At 44.1% G+C, this 19,991-nt stretch overlaps 1 protein-coding gene across 1 annotated transcript in view; it reads left to right on the forward strand.

Moving 5' to 3' along the window:
- Nucleotides 1–879: 879 nt before the first annotated feature.
- GABRG3 (gamma-aminobutyric acid type A receptor subunit gamma3) overlaps nucleotides 880–19,991 on the forward strand; it is a 289,763-nt gene continuing 270,651 nt past the window's right edge. Inside the window, exons 1-2 of the mRNA XM_033100212.1 lie at nucleotides 880–968; nucleotides 5,914–6,062. Coding sequence (XP_032956103.1) covers nucleotides 916–968; nucleotides 5,914–6,062 — 202 coding nt within the window. The 5' untranslated portion in view covers nucleotides 880–915. The remainder of the gene's footprint in view (nucleotides 969–5,913; nucleotides 6,063–19,991) is intronic.

Consider the following 19,991-nt stretch of genomic DNA (forward strand, 5'->3'; position numbering starts at 1 on the left):
TTTATTCCAAGCTATGCTAATATTGGAATATTGACATGGTGACAGACAAGCTTTTGAGTGATTATCACAAATGGAAACATAAAATTTTCCTCTTCGGAATATGAAGGTACATTGACTAAAGTGCTCTCCCCGGGCCCAAGCAGAGCGCCTTTCGCTTTTGGCTTCAGGTCTTTCTCTCCTGCGTTTCACATTCCTTCTCACCGCGACTGTTTGTTGGGATGTGTTAGTCCGTGTTTTCCGTGAGAAGGGGGTGCTTTCCCCCAAATACTCCCCAGCAAAACACTTTCCTCCGTAGGAGGAGGGCAGGCGACTGAGCACGACGTGTGCCTGGAAGGGCTGCTGTCAGCAGAGCGTGTCACTCCGAGGCTGTGGCCTACCTACACGTGGCGCTCCTGGTGGCGCGGGCAACAGGAGGTCCGGATGCGCTGGAGAAATGACAGGAGGAAGTGGGGGCCCTACCTCCGGCTCCCTGCGGGATCCCCAAGCCTCTCCACCCCCGCGGGGCCCGCCCCCTTCCCGGCCTGCGACCCGCAGTCCACTCCGACTCGCTTTCTTCCCTCGCGCGTGGTCACGCGTGTAACTGGGGAAACTCCTCCCGCGGGGACCGCCTCGGAGGCGCTGCCACCCAACGGCCGCCTCGCTGCCCCCGCCTCGGAGCGCGCGGGGCCGACACGGCGCGCAGAGCCCCGCCCGGGCACCGGCGGCGGGCGGCGGGCGGGCTGCGGGGCCGGGACCGCTCGCGCCACCCGCTCCCGCCAGCCACCCGGCGGCGCGGACCCGGCGGGGAGCGCGCAGACCCGACGCCGCCCGAGTCCACGCCTGTCCCGCCGGCGGCCGGGCGTGCGAGTCGAGCCGCAATCAGCGGCATCGGAGCCGGCGGAGGCCTCGGACCCGCACCCGGAACCCCGCGGCGACATGGCCCCGGAGCTGCTGCTGCTCCTCGGCCTGCTGTCCGGCTTGCACGCGCGGTAAGTGGCACCCGGGCTCCGCATCCCCGAAGCTCCGCGCGGGCGCGAGGGCGGCGTGGGGGCGCTGTCCTGGCCCGGGGTCCCTGGCGCGCCGCCGTCGGCTGGGCTGCGGGGGGAGGGAGGGTGCAGGGGAAGGGAGGACGAGGGAAGAGAGCTGCACCCAGTCCTGTCCCACCCTGGACTCGGCCCTCTGCCCCCCAGGCTGGGCGGCTGCAGCCTTCCCTGCAGCCGGAACGTGGGAACTAGGATTGATGGGCTTTTCTCCTGCAGCTTTTTAGGATCTGGAGGTTTGAAGGGGTTTTGAAAGCCAAAATCGTAAGGGACCAGAAGTGTCTACGTCTTTATCTAACCCTTACCCCCACCTCAAGTGTTGCAGGGTCACACACACACACACACACACACACACACACACACACACACACACAGCGGCATTCTGTATCATTTCCCATTGCTCTGAAATTTTCCAGGACCCAGGAGTCCTGATTTCCTAGCTGCCCAGTTGGGATCAGACTGGGGAGAGCATCCAGGCTGGAGGCTGGCCAGGATGGGGCCAGGTGGCCACTGAGAGCCCTGCTCCTCAGAGAGGACTTCCCTCCGAGGTCCTGCACACACACAGACACACACACGTAGAAGAGCCACTTTCCACACTGAATGCACACACACCTACCCCCATAGAGCCAGCAAAGGCTTCTGCCTGGTAACCTAAGAAATTGTGTCACCATAAGTGCCTTTAACCTCCCCCAGAACACTAGCCAGCTAATGGGAGCTTACAGATGCTCCAGGAGGGGATGAAGGTGGCTGGTGACCATGGAAGGCCAGCGGGACCCGAAGGGTTAAACCCTGCAGCTGTAAATATGACTGGAGATTCTGGATTTGGTTTCTCAAATTCTGCCTCTGGCCCAAAGACTGCACACTGCCCTGTGCTTTGGAAATCAGAGCAGCTCCCTGCCTCTTCCCCCACCCCCACCCCAAATCTCAGGTCCCTCTTGACAGTTGTTCATTACCCCCATCTGGGAGCCTGAGAGGTATCAGCAGGCAATGCCCGAGGTCCCACATTTTGTTCATGTTGTGAAGTGAGAAGGATCCAGGGAGGCACACGAACAAACCCTCCAAGATGTGAAGGGGCCCCCAATTCTCACTCCCCACCGTCAATAGGGGTGTTTGTCCTTGAGGAAGAAAGCCTGGCCATCCCTTTCCTAGCACTTGCCCTCTGTAAAAGTTGAGACTGACAGGCAGAGGGTGGACGAGGGACAGCAGACACCACTGGTGACCCACAGGCAGTGCTCTCTACCAGGCAGGGCTTTCCTTGCCCTTTCCACTGAAGTTTCTTCCTGCGTAAGGACAGAGCTGGCAGGAAGTGGGGCTGCACTGTCCGAGGTGGGTTCTGCCTGGATCATCTCCCTTCACAGGCAGACAGACCAGCCGACGGCAGCCGGCAAGGCGAGGAGGTCTGAAGTTGTATTACATGATCTGAAGTCGTGTCTACATGACCTTTCTGTTGCCACCAACTGGATGATGCGAACTGCAGTTCAGGGTTAGGTAATCAACTGTTTAGCCCCACAGATACCTGACATGCTACAAGGAAGACTGCCTGTTGCTGTTTATGTGATGAGTAGGAAGACACCATCGTCGGGGTCCCAGGCATTGTCTCTCTCTCTCTCTCTCTCTCTCTCTCTCTCACACACACACACACACACACACACACACACACACACAGGCTCCCGTGATCCTACACCTTCCATCCCAGCGAGGCAGATGTAATGACCATAATACCTTCTACTGTATCTGGAGTGGGTCCATGGCCTTCACAGTAGAGGTTGTATAGCATTTGGAAAAAATCCAAATTTTAAACAGGTTTTATTGCTGTCCACCTCTCTTTTGAACGTGTCTTTGTTGTTTGAATGGGTTTTACAGATGGGTAAAATAACCTGACATCCAGTGTCATCTTTCAAAGCTGTCATCAATGCTGAGAACGTTCTCATTTGCACCCAGAATGCCTCCCTGGTGTTGGACGGCCTGGGAACGGTTGTGACAGTTGTGCTCTGTGGTGCAAGCTCAGCAGCTCCCTGGAGGAAGCGCCCCATTCTGACACCCACGGGTGAATTTACTGTCCATTGAAATGCACAAGTCACACCGGGGCCTCAGGTACCAGGAAGGAAGGTGCGTAGCTACTCTGCACGGTGTGGGAGCTCCTGGTGATGCTGACAGGACCTCAGGCCTCATTCTTGTCCCTCTGTTAGAAGAGAAGGTGCAAGACATGGAAATGACATCTGAGGGTTGAGCAGTTGCTGACAGTGCCATTGCCAGTTTGTTTTTAAGGAAAGGCTAATTGCAGTGACGGGATTCCGGAGCCAACAATCCTAAAAACAAAATGCTCATGAAGATTATATATAACCCACTGGAATTTAGAGAAACAGAGCGTTTTTGTTTTATTCACATTCCATGGGTCCCCTGAGGTGACACTGGTTTTCATCAAAGCGCGGATTTCCCTGTGGGGCCAGCGTTCTGGCACTAGCACGGCGAGGCTTCTGCTTCATTCTCTGACATCCTGCAGCAAACTGATGGGGGCTCAGGATCAGGTAGCCCAGTGTGCGCTGCTGAGGCGCCGGGAGCATCCCTGAGCACTGCCCGCCCCTCCACCCCTCGGCCCCACAGCCCAGGGTCCCTTTACCTCCTGAATGGGAGAGAGGGAATGCTGCTGCTTTTCCTTCCTGTGTCCCCCTCTTAGGAAGAAGCTTATGCAATTTCAGGAAAACCCTCCATCACCACTAGAGGGAGAATTAGGCTCATTTCAATACTTGTTACTGAAGTAGCTGAAAGTGGTTTTCGGAAGCCAAGGCTGTGCACAGAGAGCTGAGGAAGACTTGTCACTGTGCTCAGACTGTGTCCCAGTGACTACTGGGCAGTAGCATGGACAGCTTCATCCAGCCTGTGCTGGTGAGCTGCCCTTGGGTGTGGGGGAGGGGAGAAAGAAAAGGGGTGAGGGAGAAGGGTGAAGGGGAAGGGAGGAGACAGCCAGCCCCGAGGGAGAGAGGAAAGCTCTGGGGCCGACTTGGAGGCCGTCTTCGGAATGTTGTATGTGGTTTGGCCGAGGTCAACTGCCCCTCTGTGCACCTCCCAACAGCTTTGCTACAGAATGAATTGCCAGGTCCTGTGGCAACGGATGGCCGGCTCCCAGCCACCCAGACCCTACCCAACCGGTTTCAACCTACTTGTTTTCTTTCAAAATGATAAAATTAATATTTCTGACAATATTCCTGATTAAAGAAAATATCTTACAGTGGCATTTAAAAATCTATAGTGTTATTTGTAAAAGTTTAGTTTTACAAATAATGAAATGTAGCATTTCATTTATTGAATATGTGTCCCAAATTTGATCGGTTCCTATTGATGGTGAGTGTTCTGTGGGAATAAAAATCCATGGCAACTTAGAGTTCCTATGGATGACTTATTTTATCCTTCTAGCCAAGAAGTATTTAAGAAATAGAATTACACTTTAAGATCTGCCTAGGGAAACCTTAAGTGAACTCAGTCTGGTAAACATATGCCATACACGCATTACCAAAATGTCATATACGTGTGTACAGTCACCCAGGTCTAGACTGACACTGCACTAGTCTCTGTCAAGGCTCGTTAGCACTGAGAACAAGACTCATGTATGTAATGTGTGGCCCATACATGATTACACAAGTGGTTATAAAACATGATATATGATATATAGATATACATACACATGATTCTGGAGATTTTAAGTAGAGGTGATGAACTTTAAAAAGTTTATTCTTTTCATTTATTTCATGTTCATTATAGATAATTGAGAAAATTCCCAAAGTTAACTTAAAGAAAACATCTGACCCAGAGCACAGCTGCCCTGAGCCGGTAACATTTGGCTCCTGTCGGGGAAGCTGACGAGAAGCGAGCTCATGCGTAGCCATTAGAAACAGTCGTAAGGCGCGCCCACTGACCAATGACTCTGGAAGGAGTCTGTTTGTTTGACAAGCTTCCTTGCCCTGGCCAGTGACAGTCCACTGACGTGCTGCTTTAGGGCACGAGAGCACAGTCCGCTCTTCAAGTCCGAACGGCTGTTGTTGAGACAGCGTCACCCACTAGAAAGCTCGCTTGTCATTTTGAGGCTTCTCCATTCAGGTGCTGCTGTCAGCGTGTATTGCCCAGAAGAGGCCATTGTCATGCTCAGCCCTGCACAAAACAAGCCCAGAAATGCTCCAGTATTCATTTGGACCCATTTATTAAGGGGCCTAAATGGTGAAGAGATATGAGAAAGATTTTAAGTTTTAATGTCTGAAGTAGGCTGCTGTACACGTGTGTGTTGTGGGGGGGAGGGCTGTAAGTTGCCAGCAGGTGTTCACCAACCAACATCTCTGCTCCTTGACACCCCACACGAGTGCTGGCAAAGCAGACCACCTCATGACGTGCCCCGTGTGCCTCGACCAGAGTTTGCTGTCCACAAGAAGTACACAGGTCGGACTCCACCATGAGTGCATTCTGTCACATGCTCCTCTCACCTTCACCTGACAGGTGGTCTTGGTAGTGGGGGGTGGCCGCCGCCCGTAAACTCACCGTCTCACAACATCTGGAAGGTTTGTGCCTTGACCTTCAGGTGTTCTCCAGGTGGACCCAAGGAAGGCTGCCTACTGGTTGATCGTCTGGCATTGACTTACTTATCACCGTGTCTGCAGTTTACCCTGGAAGTGGACTCATTTCCTGGCATTCTGTGAAAACATGATGCCATGTTAATCATTCTCCCTAATGAGCCTTTCCTTATTATGTCTCATTTTATTCTTGAATTTGAGAGAGAATCCACTGGTTGGGATGAGGGTCCCGGGGACCTGCTACCTATTTCAGCGGCCCATGGGGGGGCCATATTTAACGCACTTTCTGGAGCGATTGCTGCATCTTACCCTCACACTTTGTGCCATAATTACAGGTCCAGAAAGGTGGAGGAGGACGACTATGAAGACACGTCGTCAAACCAGAAGTGGGTCCTGGCCCCCAAGTCCCAAGACACCGACGTGACTCTTATTCTCAACAAGCTGCTGAGAGAATATGATAAAAAGCTGAGGCCGGACATTGGGAGTGAGTGTTGATGCTTCTTATTCCAATAGAAAATATACCGTGACGAGGTAGTTTTAAGTTCTTATTTTTAAACCATTATAAAGTCACAGGAAGTTGCAAAGACAGTACAGGTCACACAGTGCAGGACTATAGTGTGATATCAAACCCAGGAGGAGGATGCTGGTGCAATGCGCAGGCAGGGTTCTATGTCACCTTGTCACACAGATGTGTATTAAGGACCCCCGCGATCACCATCCAGACCCCGTCCTACTTCCCTTTATAGCCACACCCTCTTCTCTCCAAAACCGCTGACCCCTGTCAGCCACTGATTTGTTTTCCATGGCCATGTTTTTGTCATTTCAAGAATGTCACATACATGAAGTCATTCAGCACGTGATCTTTTGCGACTAGCTTTTCTTCCCTCAGCAAAATGACTCTGGGATCCATTCAGATTGTGTGTCGATCGTTTGCTCTTCCTTGTTGGGGAGTCGTCTTCCAGGCTGCAGGTCGAACCCGGTTTCTTCATTCACCAACTGAGGACCATTTTGGTGGTTTCCAGTTTTTGTCCACACAATTAAAATGACTATGCGCATTTGTATACAGACTTTTGTGTGCACATTTGATTTTATTCTCTGGGATAAAATATCCAGGATCAGGATTGCTAGGTTGTATGGTGAATGCTTCTTTGTTTTTGTTTTTTTTATAGGAAACTGTCAAACTCTTTTCCAAAATTGCCCTACAATGTTTCTATTCTCACCAGCCACATATAAGAAATCCAATTTCTCTGTATCTTCACCAGCAATTGGTATTGTCACTATTTTTTTTTTTTTTAATTTTAACTGATCAAACAGGTATGTACCTGATAGGCTGATTCCTCATGTGGGTCTTATTGTGTTTTCCTAATGGTCAGTGATAGTGAACTCTTTCTATGCTTATTTACCACCAACATATCCTCTTCACTGAAATGTCTCTTCATATTACTTGCCAGGGGACAAATTGGTTGTTTTGGGGTTTTCTTCTGTTGTATATTAAGAATTCTTCATTTGTATATTAAGAGTTCATTCCTTTCCCAGATGTAGTTTGCAAATTGTTTTCTCTCAGTCTGTAGCTTATCCGTTCATCCTTTTAACAGGCTCTTTCACAGAAGAAAAGTTTTTAATATTGATGAAGTCCAGTTTATTGACCTTTTTTCTTTTATGAAACATGATTTTGGAGTACTGTCTAAGAACACTCTATGAAGCCCTAGTTCCATAAGATTTCTTCCTTTGTCTTCTTCTAAAAGTTTTATAGTTTTTTTGACAGAGTAATTTTATTTTTATTTATTATTTATTTATTTATTTATTTATTTATTTCCCATCCTCCTACCCCCTCCCCTTTGGCAACCATCAGCTTGTTCTCTATATCTATGGATCTGTCTCTGTTTTGTTTATCCATTTGATTTTTTTTTCTGATTCCACATATAAGTGAGATCACACAGTAGTTGTCTTTCTCTGTCTGACTTATTTGACTTAGCACAGTATCCTCTAGGTCCACATCTGTTGTCACAAATGGCAAGATTTCAGTCGTTTTCATTGCTGAATAATATTTCATTGTGTATATATACCCCATCTTCTTTATCCAATCGTCTATTGCTAGACACTTAGGTTGCTTCCATATCTTAGCTATCATTAGTAATGCTGCAGTGAACATAGCAGTGCAGATACCTTTCTGAGTTAGTGTTTTTATTGTCTTCAGATAAATACCCAGAAGTGGAATTGCTGGGTCATATGGTAGTTCTATTGTTAGATTTTTGAGGACCTCCATACTGTTTTCCATAGTGGCTGCACCAATTTGCATTCCTACCAACAGTGCACGAAGGGCTCCCTTTATTCCACATTCTCCCTAGCACTTGTTGTTTGTTGATTTATTGATGATGGCCATTCTGACAGGTGTGAGGTGTCATCTCGTTGTGGTTTTAATTTGCATTTCCCTGATGATTAGTGACATTGAACATCTTCTCATATGTCTATCGGCCATCTGTATGTCCTTTTTGGAGAAATGTCTATTCAGGTCCTCTGTCCATTTTTTAATTGGATTGTTTGTTTTTTGGTGTTAAGTTGGTGTGTGAGTTCTTTATATATTTTGCATATTAACCCTTTATCAGATGTATCACTTGCAAATATCTTCTCCCAGGTTGTCTTTTCATTTTGATGATGGTTTCCTTCACTCTATAAAAACTTTTAAGTTTGATGTAGTCCCATTTGTTTATTTTTTCTTTTGTTTGCCTTGCCCAGGGAGACATACCCAAAAAGATTTTGCTAAGAGAGATGTCAAAGAATTTACTACCTATGTTTTCTTCTAGGAGTTTTATGGTTTCAGGACTTACATTTAAGCCTTTAATTCATTTTGAGTTTATTTTTTGTATATGGTGTAACGAAGTGGTCCACTTTCATTTTTTTGCACGTACTGTTCAGTTTTGCCAACACCACTTATTGAAGAGACTGTCTTTACCCCACTGTATTTCCTCGCCTCCTTTTTCATCGATTAATTGACCATATAAGGGTTTATTTCTGGGCTCTCTATTCTATTCCATTGATCTATATATCTGTTTATGTGTTAGTACCATGCTGTTTTGACTATTGTAGTTTTGTAGTATAGTTTGATATTAGGGAGTGTGATACCTCCCACTTTGTTCTTTCTCAAGATTTCTTTTGCTATGTGGGGTCTGTTGTGGTTCCATATAAATTTTAGAATAGGTGTTCTGAGAAGAATGCTATTGGTATTTTAGTAGAGATTACATTGAATTTGTATATTAATTTAGGTCGTAAGACAGTATTTTAACAATATTAATCTTTTTCTTTAAAGTTTATTGGGGTGACAATTGTTAGTAAAGTTACATAGATTTCAGGTGTACAATTCTGTAATATATTATCTATATTTCACATTGTGTGTAATATTAATCTTTCTAATCTGTGAGCAAGGTATATCCTTCCATTTATTTGTATCTTGTTCAATTTCTTTAATGTCTCATAGTTTCCACACTACAGGTCTTTCATCTCTGGTTAAATTTTTTGCCAGGTATTTTATGCTTTTGATGCAATTGTGAATGGGATTGTTTTCTCAATTCCTTCTTCAGAATGTTCGTTATTGGTGTATGGAAACGCAACAGACTTCTGTGTATTGATTCTGTTTCCTCTGGTGTATGGAAACGCAACTCTACTGAAGTCATTTATTAGTTCTAATAGTTTTTGGGTGGACTCTTCAGTACCATGTCATCTGCAAATGGGGGTTTTACTTCTTCATTTCCCATTTGGATGCCTTTTATTTCCTTTCTGATGGCTGGGGCTGGGACTTACACTGCAGTGACCTTGCAGGCAGGCCAAGATTCGGGGTGAGAGTCCTGTCCCACCCTATGTCCCACCCTACAGAGGTGGAAGGGAGGTAAACAGTGGTGCTCACCGGCCCCCCCACACCCCCCCAAAGAACCAGAGAATTCCCGAGGCCCCCAGAGAGCTCCAGAGCTCCCCAGGCTTCTCTATGCAGGTTCTCTCCCGTTTGTTGCAGAGAAAGCGGTCCGTGTAGAAGCGGCCTCTGGGCCGCCTCTAAGTGCCAGGGCGTTGTCCGGAAAGCGCAGGGCGAGCGTGGGTGGGGCGAGCGTGGGTGGGGCGAGCGTGGGTGGGGCGAGCGTGGGTGGGGCGAGCGTGGGTGGGGCGAGCGTGGGTGGGGCGAGCGTGGGTGGGGCGAGCGTGGGTGGGGCGAGCGTGGGTGGGGCGAGCGTGGGTGGGGCGAGCGTGGGTGGGGCGAGCGTGGGCTCAGGGCCCCGCACACTGCCTGCCGGGAGCAGGGAGCCAGGTGCCTCTGGCGTCGTCCTGGGGTCCCTGCGTTTTCCCGGTGTTCCCGGTGTTCCCAGGCCAAGGCTGCAGGCCCGGAGCAGTGAGCGCACCATGGCGACCCCGCAGGTAGGCCGAAGCCCTGGGTGGAGCTCCCGCTGCCCTATCTGGATGAGGGGTATAGATGTAAGAAACGTCTAAACCCATAGAGAATTTTTATGAGTTTATCTGAGCCAAACTAATGACATGTTGGGGAGCAAGATCGCAAATGCTCCGGAAAATGAGTTTTCAGTTTCTTTTATGCATTTGAGAGTCTGGCGGAAACTTGAGGAAGGTGACATGGAGGTGCGTAAGCAAGGCAGGGATGGATTGCGGGACAGTTCACATGATTCTGTGCTCTCTTGAGGGTTGACACCCCCTTCGAGGGGTGTTACTTTTGGCATTTTGTGGGGACAGAGTCCCAGAGAGCAGTTTCAGGCTCTCGGCCTCATGTGGAAAGGTGCTGGCTCGGTTAGTAGATGGCCGTCAGCTGTAAGCAGTTAGCCATAGGCCACTAATATAACTGCCGTGGCCACGTTAGCAAGCGCAGATTGCAGCGAGCTAGTGGGTTGGTTGGTGTGGGGACAGAGCCCCAAAAAGCACTTTCCAGGCTCTTGGCCTCACATAGGAAGGTGCTGGCTCAGGTAGTAGATGGCCATCAGCTGTGATCAAATGGCCATCAGCTGTGGCTAGTTGGCCGTCAGCTGTAACCAGTGAGCCATTGGCCACGAATATAACTGCTGTGGCTACGCTAGCAGAAAAAAAGGGGGAGCTAGCAAGGAGATGGTGGCTGAGTCTGCAAGCGGCACAGTGAGGGTTGAGAATTGTGTTCCTCCTGGTTCCTGTGTCTCCAACCCAGCCGCCAGTGAGAGTATAGTGGTATGACTCCCCTACCTATGGCTCCGTGGGTGTTCCTTTTTGGCCTCACCATGTCCTGCGTTCTTATGTGGGGAGCGGGAGCAGAGACCCTGCCGGACGCCGTGCATGACACATGGCGTAGTAGGCAGGATCCCCTGCACTACAGTTGGTTGGCAGAGAAGCGTGTTGATCCTACTTTCTGTGTCTCGCTGGGCTGCCAGCGAGATGTGTGCAGGAGACCCCTTATTGGGGTACTGGCAGATGTTTGCTTTTGTGTCTCGACCAGCTGCCATCGAGAATATAGCAGTATGACTCCCCTATCCATGGTTCCGTTGTTCCTTTTTGGCCTCTTGTTTAGGGAGCGGGACCAGAGACCCTGCATGACACATTTCAAAGGTGTGTTAACCCAAATACACAACAACAATGGACAGGACTGGCTTAAAACCTTTCACTAAAGAGGTTACAGGCCTGGGGTGTGACTCCCCACAGACCTCCCCAGGTAGGTATTTATGATCTCATCATCCTGTGAGGTCACTTTTCATAGAACCCTTTTTTTCATTCACAAGGGGATCATGAACAGTGGGGCTCACTGGCTCCCCAACTTCTATGTGTCCTTTTCTTGTTGTCAGAAGCTTGTGGGGACAGAGCCAGGAGAGCAGTTTTTAGGCTCTCGACCTCACGTGGAAAGGTGCTGGCTCAGGTAGTAGATGGCCGTCAGCTGTAACCAGTTAGCCATTAGCCCCTGATATAGCTGCTATGACGAAGCTAGCAAGTGTGGACTGCAGCTAGCTAGTGGGGTGGGTTGGTTGGCAGAGAAGTGGACGGTGGGTTGTGGATCGTGTGGCTCCTGCTTCCTGTGTCTCCAACCCAGCCGCCAGCGAGAGTATAGTGATATGACCCCCCGGTCCCTGGCTCCGTGGGTGTTCCTTTTGGCCTCGCTGTAGCCTGTGTTCTTGTGCGGGGAGCAGTAGCTGAATGCCTGCGTGACAAGCTGGTTGTTCAGCCCTGAGTTGTCCGCAGCAGTAATTGCTCCTACCTCATTGCCATGTTGGTCCTCCTACAAAAATTTTATAATTTTATGTTTTACATTTTAATTCATTATCTATTTATGGTTAATTTTTTTATTAGTTTCAGGTGTACAAAATAATGTACTAGTTAGACATTTACACCCCTCACAAAGTGATAACCCCCTCCCCCAATCTATTACCCCTCTGTCATCGTATGTAGCTGTTAAAATTTCATTGACTATATTCCCTATGCTGTACTCCACATCCTGTGACTATACATATATTAAATCATAATTGACATTCAGTATTCAGCTTCAGCTAGAGAACATGCTAAGTGAAATAAATCAGATGGAGAAAGACAAATACCCTATGATCTCACTTATATGTGGAATCTAAAGAATAGAATAAATGGGGTTAATTTTTATGTAAAATCAAAGTGTTCTTTTTTGTTGTGTTGCCTATGGATATCCAGTTACTCCATCGTTATTTGTTGAAAATGCCATCTTTTCTCTGTTGAATTGCCTTTTGCAAATTTGTCAAAAATTTGTCAAAAATCAGTTGGCCCACCCAGTGTGGGCTATTTCTGGGTTCTCTATTTTGTTCCATTTACCTATTTGTCTCTTACTGTGTCAATACCAACAGTCTTAATTACTACACCTGTATAATAAGTCTTGAAACAGGGTGAGTAATTAAACCTCTTTGCTCCTCTTTTTCAAAATTAACTCTTATGATTCATTTGCTTTTCCATATGAATTTTAGAATTATGTTGTCTATATTGACAAAAATATATTTACTTAAGTCTATATATCAGCTTAGGAAGAATTGATGTGTTTATTGAGTATTCCAATCTATGAATGTGATATGTTTTTCCATTTATTTAGATCTTTAATTTCTTACATATACTGTTTTACAGTTTTTACTACGTAAACCCCAAATATATTTAGTTAGATTTGCCCTTAAGTATTTCATTTTTTTGGAGCTATTGTAAATGGTACCGTGTCTTAAAATTCCTTTTTCCTTATGATCATTGTTAATCTACAGAAATACAATTACTTTTTATATCTTGATGTTGTGCCCCCTAATTTGCTGAACTCAGTTATTAGTTTTAGGAAGTTTTATTTGGCTTTTGATAGGTTCCTTGGGATTTTCTATGTACACCATAATGTCTTCTGCAAATAAGGAAAGTTTTAGTTCTTGCTTTATAACCTGTACACCCTTTATTTCCATCTCTTGCTTTGTTGCACTGGATAGACTTCCAACATTCAATGGAACAGTGGCTGGAGTGGACACCTTGTATTCTTCCAGATCGTAGAGGAAAAGCATTCAATCTTCACCATTAAGTGTGATGTTAGCTAGAGGTATTTTGTATATGTTCTTTCTCAAGCTGAGAAAGTTCCCACTATTATCAATAACTAGTTTTATGAGACAATTAGTTTTTATCACAAATAGGTGTTGAATTTTGCCAAACGCTTTTTCTACATCAATAGATATGATCATGTGATTGTTTTTTGTTTGTTTTTTAAATTAAAGTTTATTGGGGTGACAATTGTTAGTAAAGTTGCACAGATTTCAGGTGTACAATTCTGTACTACATCATCTATATCTCACATTGTGTGTTCACCACCCGGAGACAATTCTCTTTCCATCACTGTATATTAGACCCCATTTACCCACTTCTACAGTCCCCCTTCCCCTTTACACTCTGGTAACCCCTGAACCATTGTCTATATCTATGAGTTTTTGTTCCTTCATTTGTTTGTCTTGTTCTTTTGTTGGTTTCAGTTTTATATGCCAGTGAAATCACATGGTTCTCTTTCTGTCTGACTTATTTCGCTTAGCATTATAATCTCAAGATCCATCCATGTTGTCACAAATGGTCCTATTTCACCTTTTCTTACTGCTAAATACTATTCCATTATGTATATATACCATTCATTTATCGAAGGACATTTTGGTTGTTTCCATGTCTTGGCTATTGTAAATAAAGCTGCAATGAACATTGGAGCACACATGTCTTTATGAATAAATGTTTTCATATTTTTTGGTAGACACCCAAGAGAGGGATTGCTGGGTCATATGGGAATTCTATTCGTAATTTTTTGAGGAACCTCCACACTGCCTTCCATAACGGCTGCACCAGTCTGCATTCCCACCAACAGTGTATGAGGGTTCCTTTTTCTCCACAGCCTCTCCAACACTTGTTACTATTTGTCTTGTTGATGATAGCCATTCTGACTGGGGTGAGATGATATCTCATTGTGGTTTTTATTTGCATTTCTCTGATGATGAGTGATGTTGAGCATTTTTTCATATGTCTATTTGCCATTTATATGTCCTCTTTGGAGAAATGTCTCTTCAGGTCCTCTGCCCATTTTGCAATTGGGTTGTTTTTTTGTTGTTGTTGTAGAGTTGTATGAGTTCCTTGTGTATTTTGGATATTAGCCCCTTGTCGAAGGCACGACAAGGCACAACAAGATTTTTGTTTGCAAAAATCTTCTGCCATTCACTTGGTTGCCTCTTTATTTTGTCGATGGTTTCTTTTGCTGTACAGAAGATTTTAAGTTTGATATAGTCCCATTCATTTATTTTAGCTTTTACTTCCCTTGCCTTTGGAGTCAAATTCATAAAATGCTCTTTGAACCCAAGGTCCATAAGTTTAGTCCCTATGTTATTTTCTATGCAGTTTATTGTTTCAGGTCTTATGCTTAGTTCTTTGATCAATTTTGAATTAATTTTGGTACATGGTGACAGGTAGCAGTCCAGTTTCATTCTTTTGCACGTGGCTATCCAATTCTGCCAGCACTGAAGAGGCTGTCTTTTCTCCATTGTATGTTTTTTGCTTCTTTATAAAAAATTCTCCATATTTATGTGGGTTTATTTCTGCATTCTCAATTCTATTCCTTTGGTCTATGTGTCTGTTTTTCTGCCAATACCATGCTGTTTTGATTATTGTAGTACAAACTAGCGTCAGGGAATGCGATACCTCCATCATTGTTCTTTTTTCTTAGGATTGCTTTGGCTATTCGTGGTCTTTTGTGGTTCCAAACAATTCTGATGATGTTTTGTTCTATTTCTTTAAAAACTGCCATTGGGATTTTGATAGGTATTGCATTAAATCTGTATATTGCTTTGGGTAATATGGCCCTTTTAACTATGTTGATTCTTCCACTTCATGAGCACGGAATGGCTTTCCATTTCTTTGTGTCTTCTTCAATTTCTTTTTAAAATGTCTTATAGTTTTCAGCATATAGGTCTTGCACATCCTTGGTTAAGTTTATTCTTAGGTATTTTATTCTTTTTGTTGCAATTGCAAAAGGAATTGTTTGTTATTTTTCTGAGATTTCGTCGTTGTTACTATATAGGAATGCAATGGACTTTTGTACATTGATTTTGTAGCCGGCAACATTACTGTATTCATTTATTGTTTCAAATAGGTTTTTGGGGGAGTCTTTAGGGTTTTCATTATATAGCATCATGTCATCTGCAAAAAGTGACAGTTTAACTTCTTTATTCCCAATTTGGATGCCTTTTATTTCTTTCTCTTGCCTGATTGCTCTGGCAAGGACTTCCAACCCTGTGTTGAAAAGCAGAGGTGATGGGGACAGCCCTGTCGTGTTCCTGAATGTAGAGCAAAGGGCCTCTGTTTTTCACCGTTAATTACGAGATTAGCTGAGGGTTTGTCATATATGGCCTTTATTATGTTAAGGTATTTTCCTTCTATACCTATTTTGTTAAGTGTTTTAATCATAAATGGATGTTGCATCTTGTCAAACGCTTTTTCTGCATCAATTGATATAATCATAGGATTTTTGTCCTTTATTTTGTTTATGTGGTATATCACATTGATGGATTTGGGTATGTTGAACCATCCTTGTGCCCCTGGGATGAATCCCACTTGGTCGTGATGAATAATCTTTTTAATGCATTGTTGCATTTGATTTGCTAAAATTTTGTTTAGGATTTTTGAATCTTTATTCATCAGAGATAGTGGTCTGTAGTTTTCTTTTTTTGTGTTCTTCGGCTTTTGGTATCAGTAATGTTGGCCTCATAAAATGAAGGAGTTTGTCTATTCTGCAAGTTTTTGGAAGAGTTTTAGTAGGACAGGTATTAGATCCTCTTTGAATGTTTCGTAGAATTGACTAGGGAAGCCATCTAGTCCCGGACTTTTGCTTTTGGGAAGGTTTCAAATGACTGATTCAATTTCCTTACTGGTGATCAGTCTATTTAGATTTTCCTCCTCTTCGTGATTCAGCCTAGGCAGGCTATATATTTCTAAAAACTTGTCCATTTCTCCTAGGTTATTGAATTTGGTGGCATATAGTCTTTCATTGTTTTCTTGGATGATCCTTTGTATTTCTGTGGCATCCATGATAACTTTTCCTCTTTCGTTTCTGATTTTATTAGTGTCTTTATTTTAGTCTAGCCAATGGTTTATCAATTTTATTAATCTTTTCAAAGAATCTGCTCTTTATAACATAAATTTTTTCTATTGTCTTTTTGTTCTCTATTTCACTTAGTTCTTTGATTTTTATTTCCTTTCTTCTGCTTACCTTGGGTTTCATTTGTTCTTCTTTTTCTAGTTCTTTAAGGTGTAACGTGAGGCTATTTATTTGGGATTTTTCTTGTTTCTTTTGATAGGCCTGTAATGATATAAATTTCCCTGTTAAAACTGCTTTCGCTGCTTCCAAAAAATTTTGGTAGGATGTAGTTTCATTCTCATTTGTTTCTCTGTATCTTTTGATCTCTCCTCTTATTTGTTCTTTGACCTGGTCGTTCTTTAAAAGTATGTTGTTTAATCTCCACATATTTGTGGTTTTTCCTGCTTTCTTTTTGCAGTTGATAATCCAATTTCAAAGCCTTGTGATCAGAGAATGTGCTTGGTATGATTTCAGTCTTCTCAAATTTGCTGAGGCTAGTTTTATGTCCCAATATATGGTCTATCCTTGAGAATGATCCATGTACACTAGAAAAAAACGTATAGTCTGATGTTTTAGGATCAAGTGCTCTATAAATGTCAATTATGTGTGTTTCATCCAATGTGTCATTTAGGGCTGCAATTTATTTTCTGTTGGATGATCTATCCATAGCTGTCAATGATGTATTTAGGTCCCCTACTATAGTTGTGTTTTGGTCCATTTCTCCCTGTAGTTCTCTTAGTAGTTGCTTGGTGTAATTCAGTGCTCCCTGATTGGCACATAAATATTGATGACCGTTATGCCTTCTTGTTGTATAGTCTCCTTTATCATTATGAAATGTGCATCTTTGTCTGTTGTTACCTTTTTTATCCTGAAGTCTGTTTCATCTGATATTAGTATGGATACACCTGACTTTCTCTGGATACCATTCGCTTGGAGTGTCAATTTCAGTCTTTCACTTTGAGGCTATATTTGTTCTTGTAGCTGAGATGTGTCTCTTAGAGGCAGCATATGGTTGGGTTTAGTTTTTTTTATCCAGTCTGCTACTCTGTGCCTTTTTATTGGTGAGTTCAGTCCATTTACATTTAGGGTGATTATTGATATGTGAGGATTTCCTATCATTCTATCTTCGGTTTTCTGGTGAGACTGTGTCTCCATTGTTTCTTGGACTTTGTGTTGTTGTCTGTTATTTCTGTGTGGTGGTATTCTATGATTTTTCCCTCTGTTTCTTTTTTATTGCGTTATATATTTCAGTTCTGGATTTTTTTCGAGTGGTTACCATTAAGTTTATGTAAAAGAAAGTTCCGTTTTCTTCAGCATGCTTACTTTCTCCATTCCCATATTGTGGTTCAGGCCTTTACTGTCCCTCCTTTTATGTTTTGGTTGCCACAAATTATTCCTATTGATGCTGGTCGAATATCCTCCTTCAGTATTTCTTGTAGTGCAGGTCATGTGTTAGAAAATTCCCTCACCTTCTTTATGTCTGGAAAGGTCTTTATTCCTCCTTCATATCTAAAGGATACCTTTTCTGGGTATATTATTCTTGACTCATAATTTCTCTCTTTCAATAGTTTGAATATTTGGTTCTGCTCCCTCCTGGCTTGTAGAGGTTCTGCTGAAAAATCTGGTGATAATTTATGCGCTTTCCTTTGTAGGTTACCGTCTTCTTTTCTCTGGCTACCTTGAGTATTCTTCCCTTGTCGTTAATTTTTGACAGCTTCAATACAATGTGCCTTGGAGAAGGCCTGTTGTGGTTGAGGTAATTAGGTGTTCTATTTACTTCTTGGATTTGAGGATCTGGTTCTTTCCACAACTTTGGGAAGTTCTTGTCGACTATTTGTTTGAATATGCTCTCTGTTCCCTTCTGTCTTTCTTCTTCTGGTATGCCCATTGTTCTTCTATTGCTGTTTCTGATGGAGTCAGAAAGTTCTTGTAGAGTTCTTTCATTTCTTTTAAGTGTTATAACTCTTTCTTCTTCCATCCCTGTCATATCCAGATTTCTATCTTCGGTGTCACTGGCTCTTTCCTCCGTCTGGTCAACTTTACTACCTAAGCTGGCTATTTCATTCTTCATTTCTTTTATTGAGTTCTCAATCTCCAGAAATTCTATTTTATTCTTTTTTAAAATTTCAATCTCTTTGGTAAAATGTTCATTTTGTTCTTTGATTGTGTTTCTGAGTTCATTAAACTGCCAGTCTATTTTTTCTTCTGTCTCATTGAGTTTTTTAAGAACTGCAGTCTTGAATTCTCTGCCATTTAAGTCACAGATTTCCATGTCTTTAAGTTCATTTTCTGGAGACTTCATTTTCTTCCTGAGCTGTCTTGTTTCTTTAGTAGTATTCATGGCAGTTGACGATTTATTATTTCTCTTCCTAGACATCTACCAGAATGGGTTCTGCAACAGGTTGCTAGAAAGAGGTCTTTCTTTTGTTTTCAGGTAGGTGTTGATGGAATGTTTTATTTTCTCTCCGACTGCAGCCTTTCATTCTCTCTCACACAGTAGTGTTATGTTTTCTCTGCACTATTCTGGCTTCTCACACAATGGGGGGGATTCCCTGGAAGGTGGGCTTCTTCTCTGTTAACAGTTCACTTGGGTCATACAGCACCACCTTCATGGGGAGATGTGGAGAGCTTCTGAAGTTTCAAAGCTCTTCCTGCACCAGATTCAGAGCCCAAGTATTTCAGCAGCTCTGTTTACTCCTGCAGTGATCCGCCCAGATAGGTGGGAACAGGGACATTGTGGGTTGTGAGAGGTGACCCAGAGCAATGGCTGCGACCAACATCACAGCCGGTCCTGCTTCCACAGCTCCCTCCCCTTTGCTGGAACTAGTTGGGCTGTGAATCTGTGTCTGGGGACCACAGTTCTCAGAACTGCAAATATTCTTTTCTTTTGATCTGATACTGCTACTGTTCCTCTTCTAGAACCGGGCAGGTGGTGGCGGGGTGAGCTCTGGGAGGGTAGGGAGAGGGCGGCTAGTCTCAGTGCCTAAGGCTTCCGTTCTCTGCTCGGCAGTGAGGGTTTAAACCATCATTTTCAGCTTTCTTCCCTCAGTCTTTGCTCCAAGGTCTCTGCTGTGAGTGTTGGGTTCAGCCGTGTTATATGCTGTCTCCTCAGCCCTGTGGGCCATAAACAGAGCCCTAGCAGTCCGAGTTCTTCCCTCCCCCGCAGCTGCAGTAGTTCCGGGATGCAGCGAGCTCGGAGCACTGAACTAGGTCTGCGTCCTGCGCCCGCGTGTCTCTGTCTCTGCACTTCTCCCTTTCTTCCTCCCCCGCTCGTGGGATTCGCCCACCTTTAGGTGAATTCAGTAGTGTGCCTCTTTGTCTTGCCTGTCTGCTGTGCAGGGAGTCTTTTGTGGAGTTTCAGTTGTTCAATTTGTTGTAAATTCCAGGGGAAATTTCCAGAGGCTCACCTCACGCTGCCATTTTATGACGTCATCAACTTTTTTTTTCCTTTTTAAGCTAGTCATATGGTGTATAAGATTGACTGAGTTTCAGGTATGGAACCAGCTTTGCATCCTTGGTTAAACCTCAGTTAGTCATCATGTTTAATATATGTTTTTTAAAACAACTCTTTTATATTGCTGAATTACATTTGCTAATAATTTGTTACGGATTTTTGTATCTGTGTTCATGAAGGACATTGGTCTATAGTGGTTTTTTTTCCTCTCTAAGAGTCTGTTTGCGTTTTGTATCAGGTAATACTAGCTTCCTGAGATGAGTTGGGAGTGCACCATCATTTGTTTTCTGGAGGAGATTATGTAAGACTGTGTTAATTCTTCTGAGAATATTTTGTAGAATTCTTCATTGATACACTGTAGTTCA

Source organism: Rhinolophus ferrumequinum, chromosome 28 (genome assembly GCF_004115265.2).
Source record: "Rhinolophus ferrumequinum isolate MPI-CBG mRhiFer1 chromosome 28, mRhiFer1_v1.p, whole genome shotgun sequence".
Lineage (NCBI taxonomy): Eukaryota > Metazoa > Chordata > Mammalia > Chiroptera > Rhinolophidae > Rhinolophus > Rhinolophus ferrumequinum.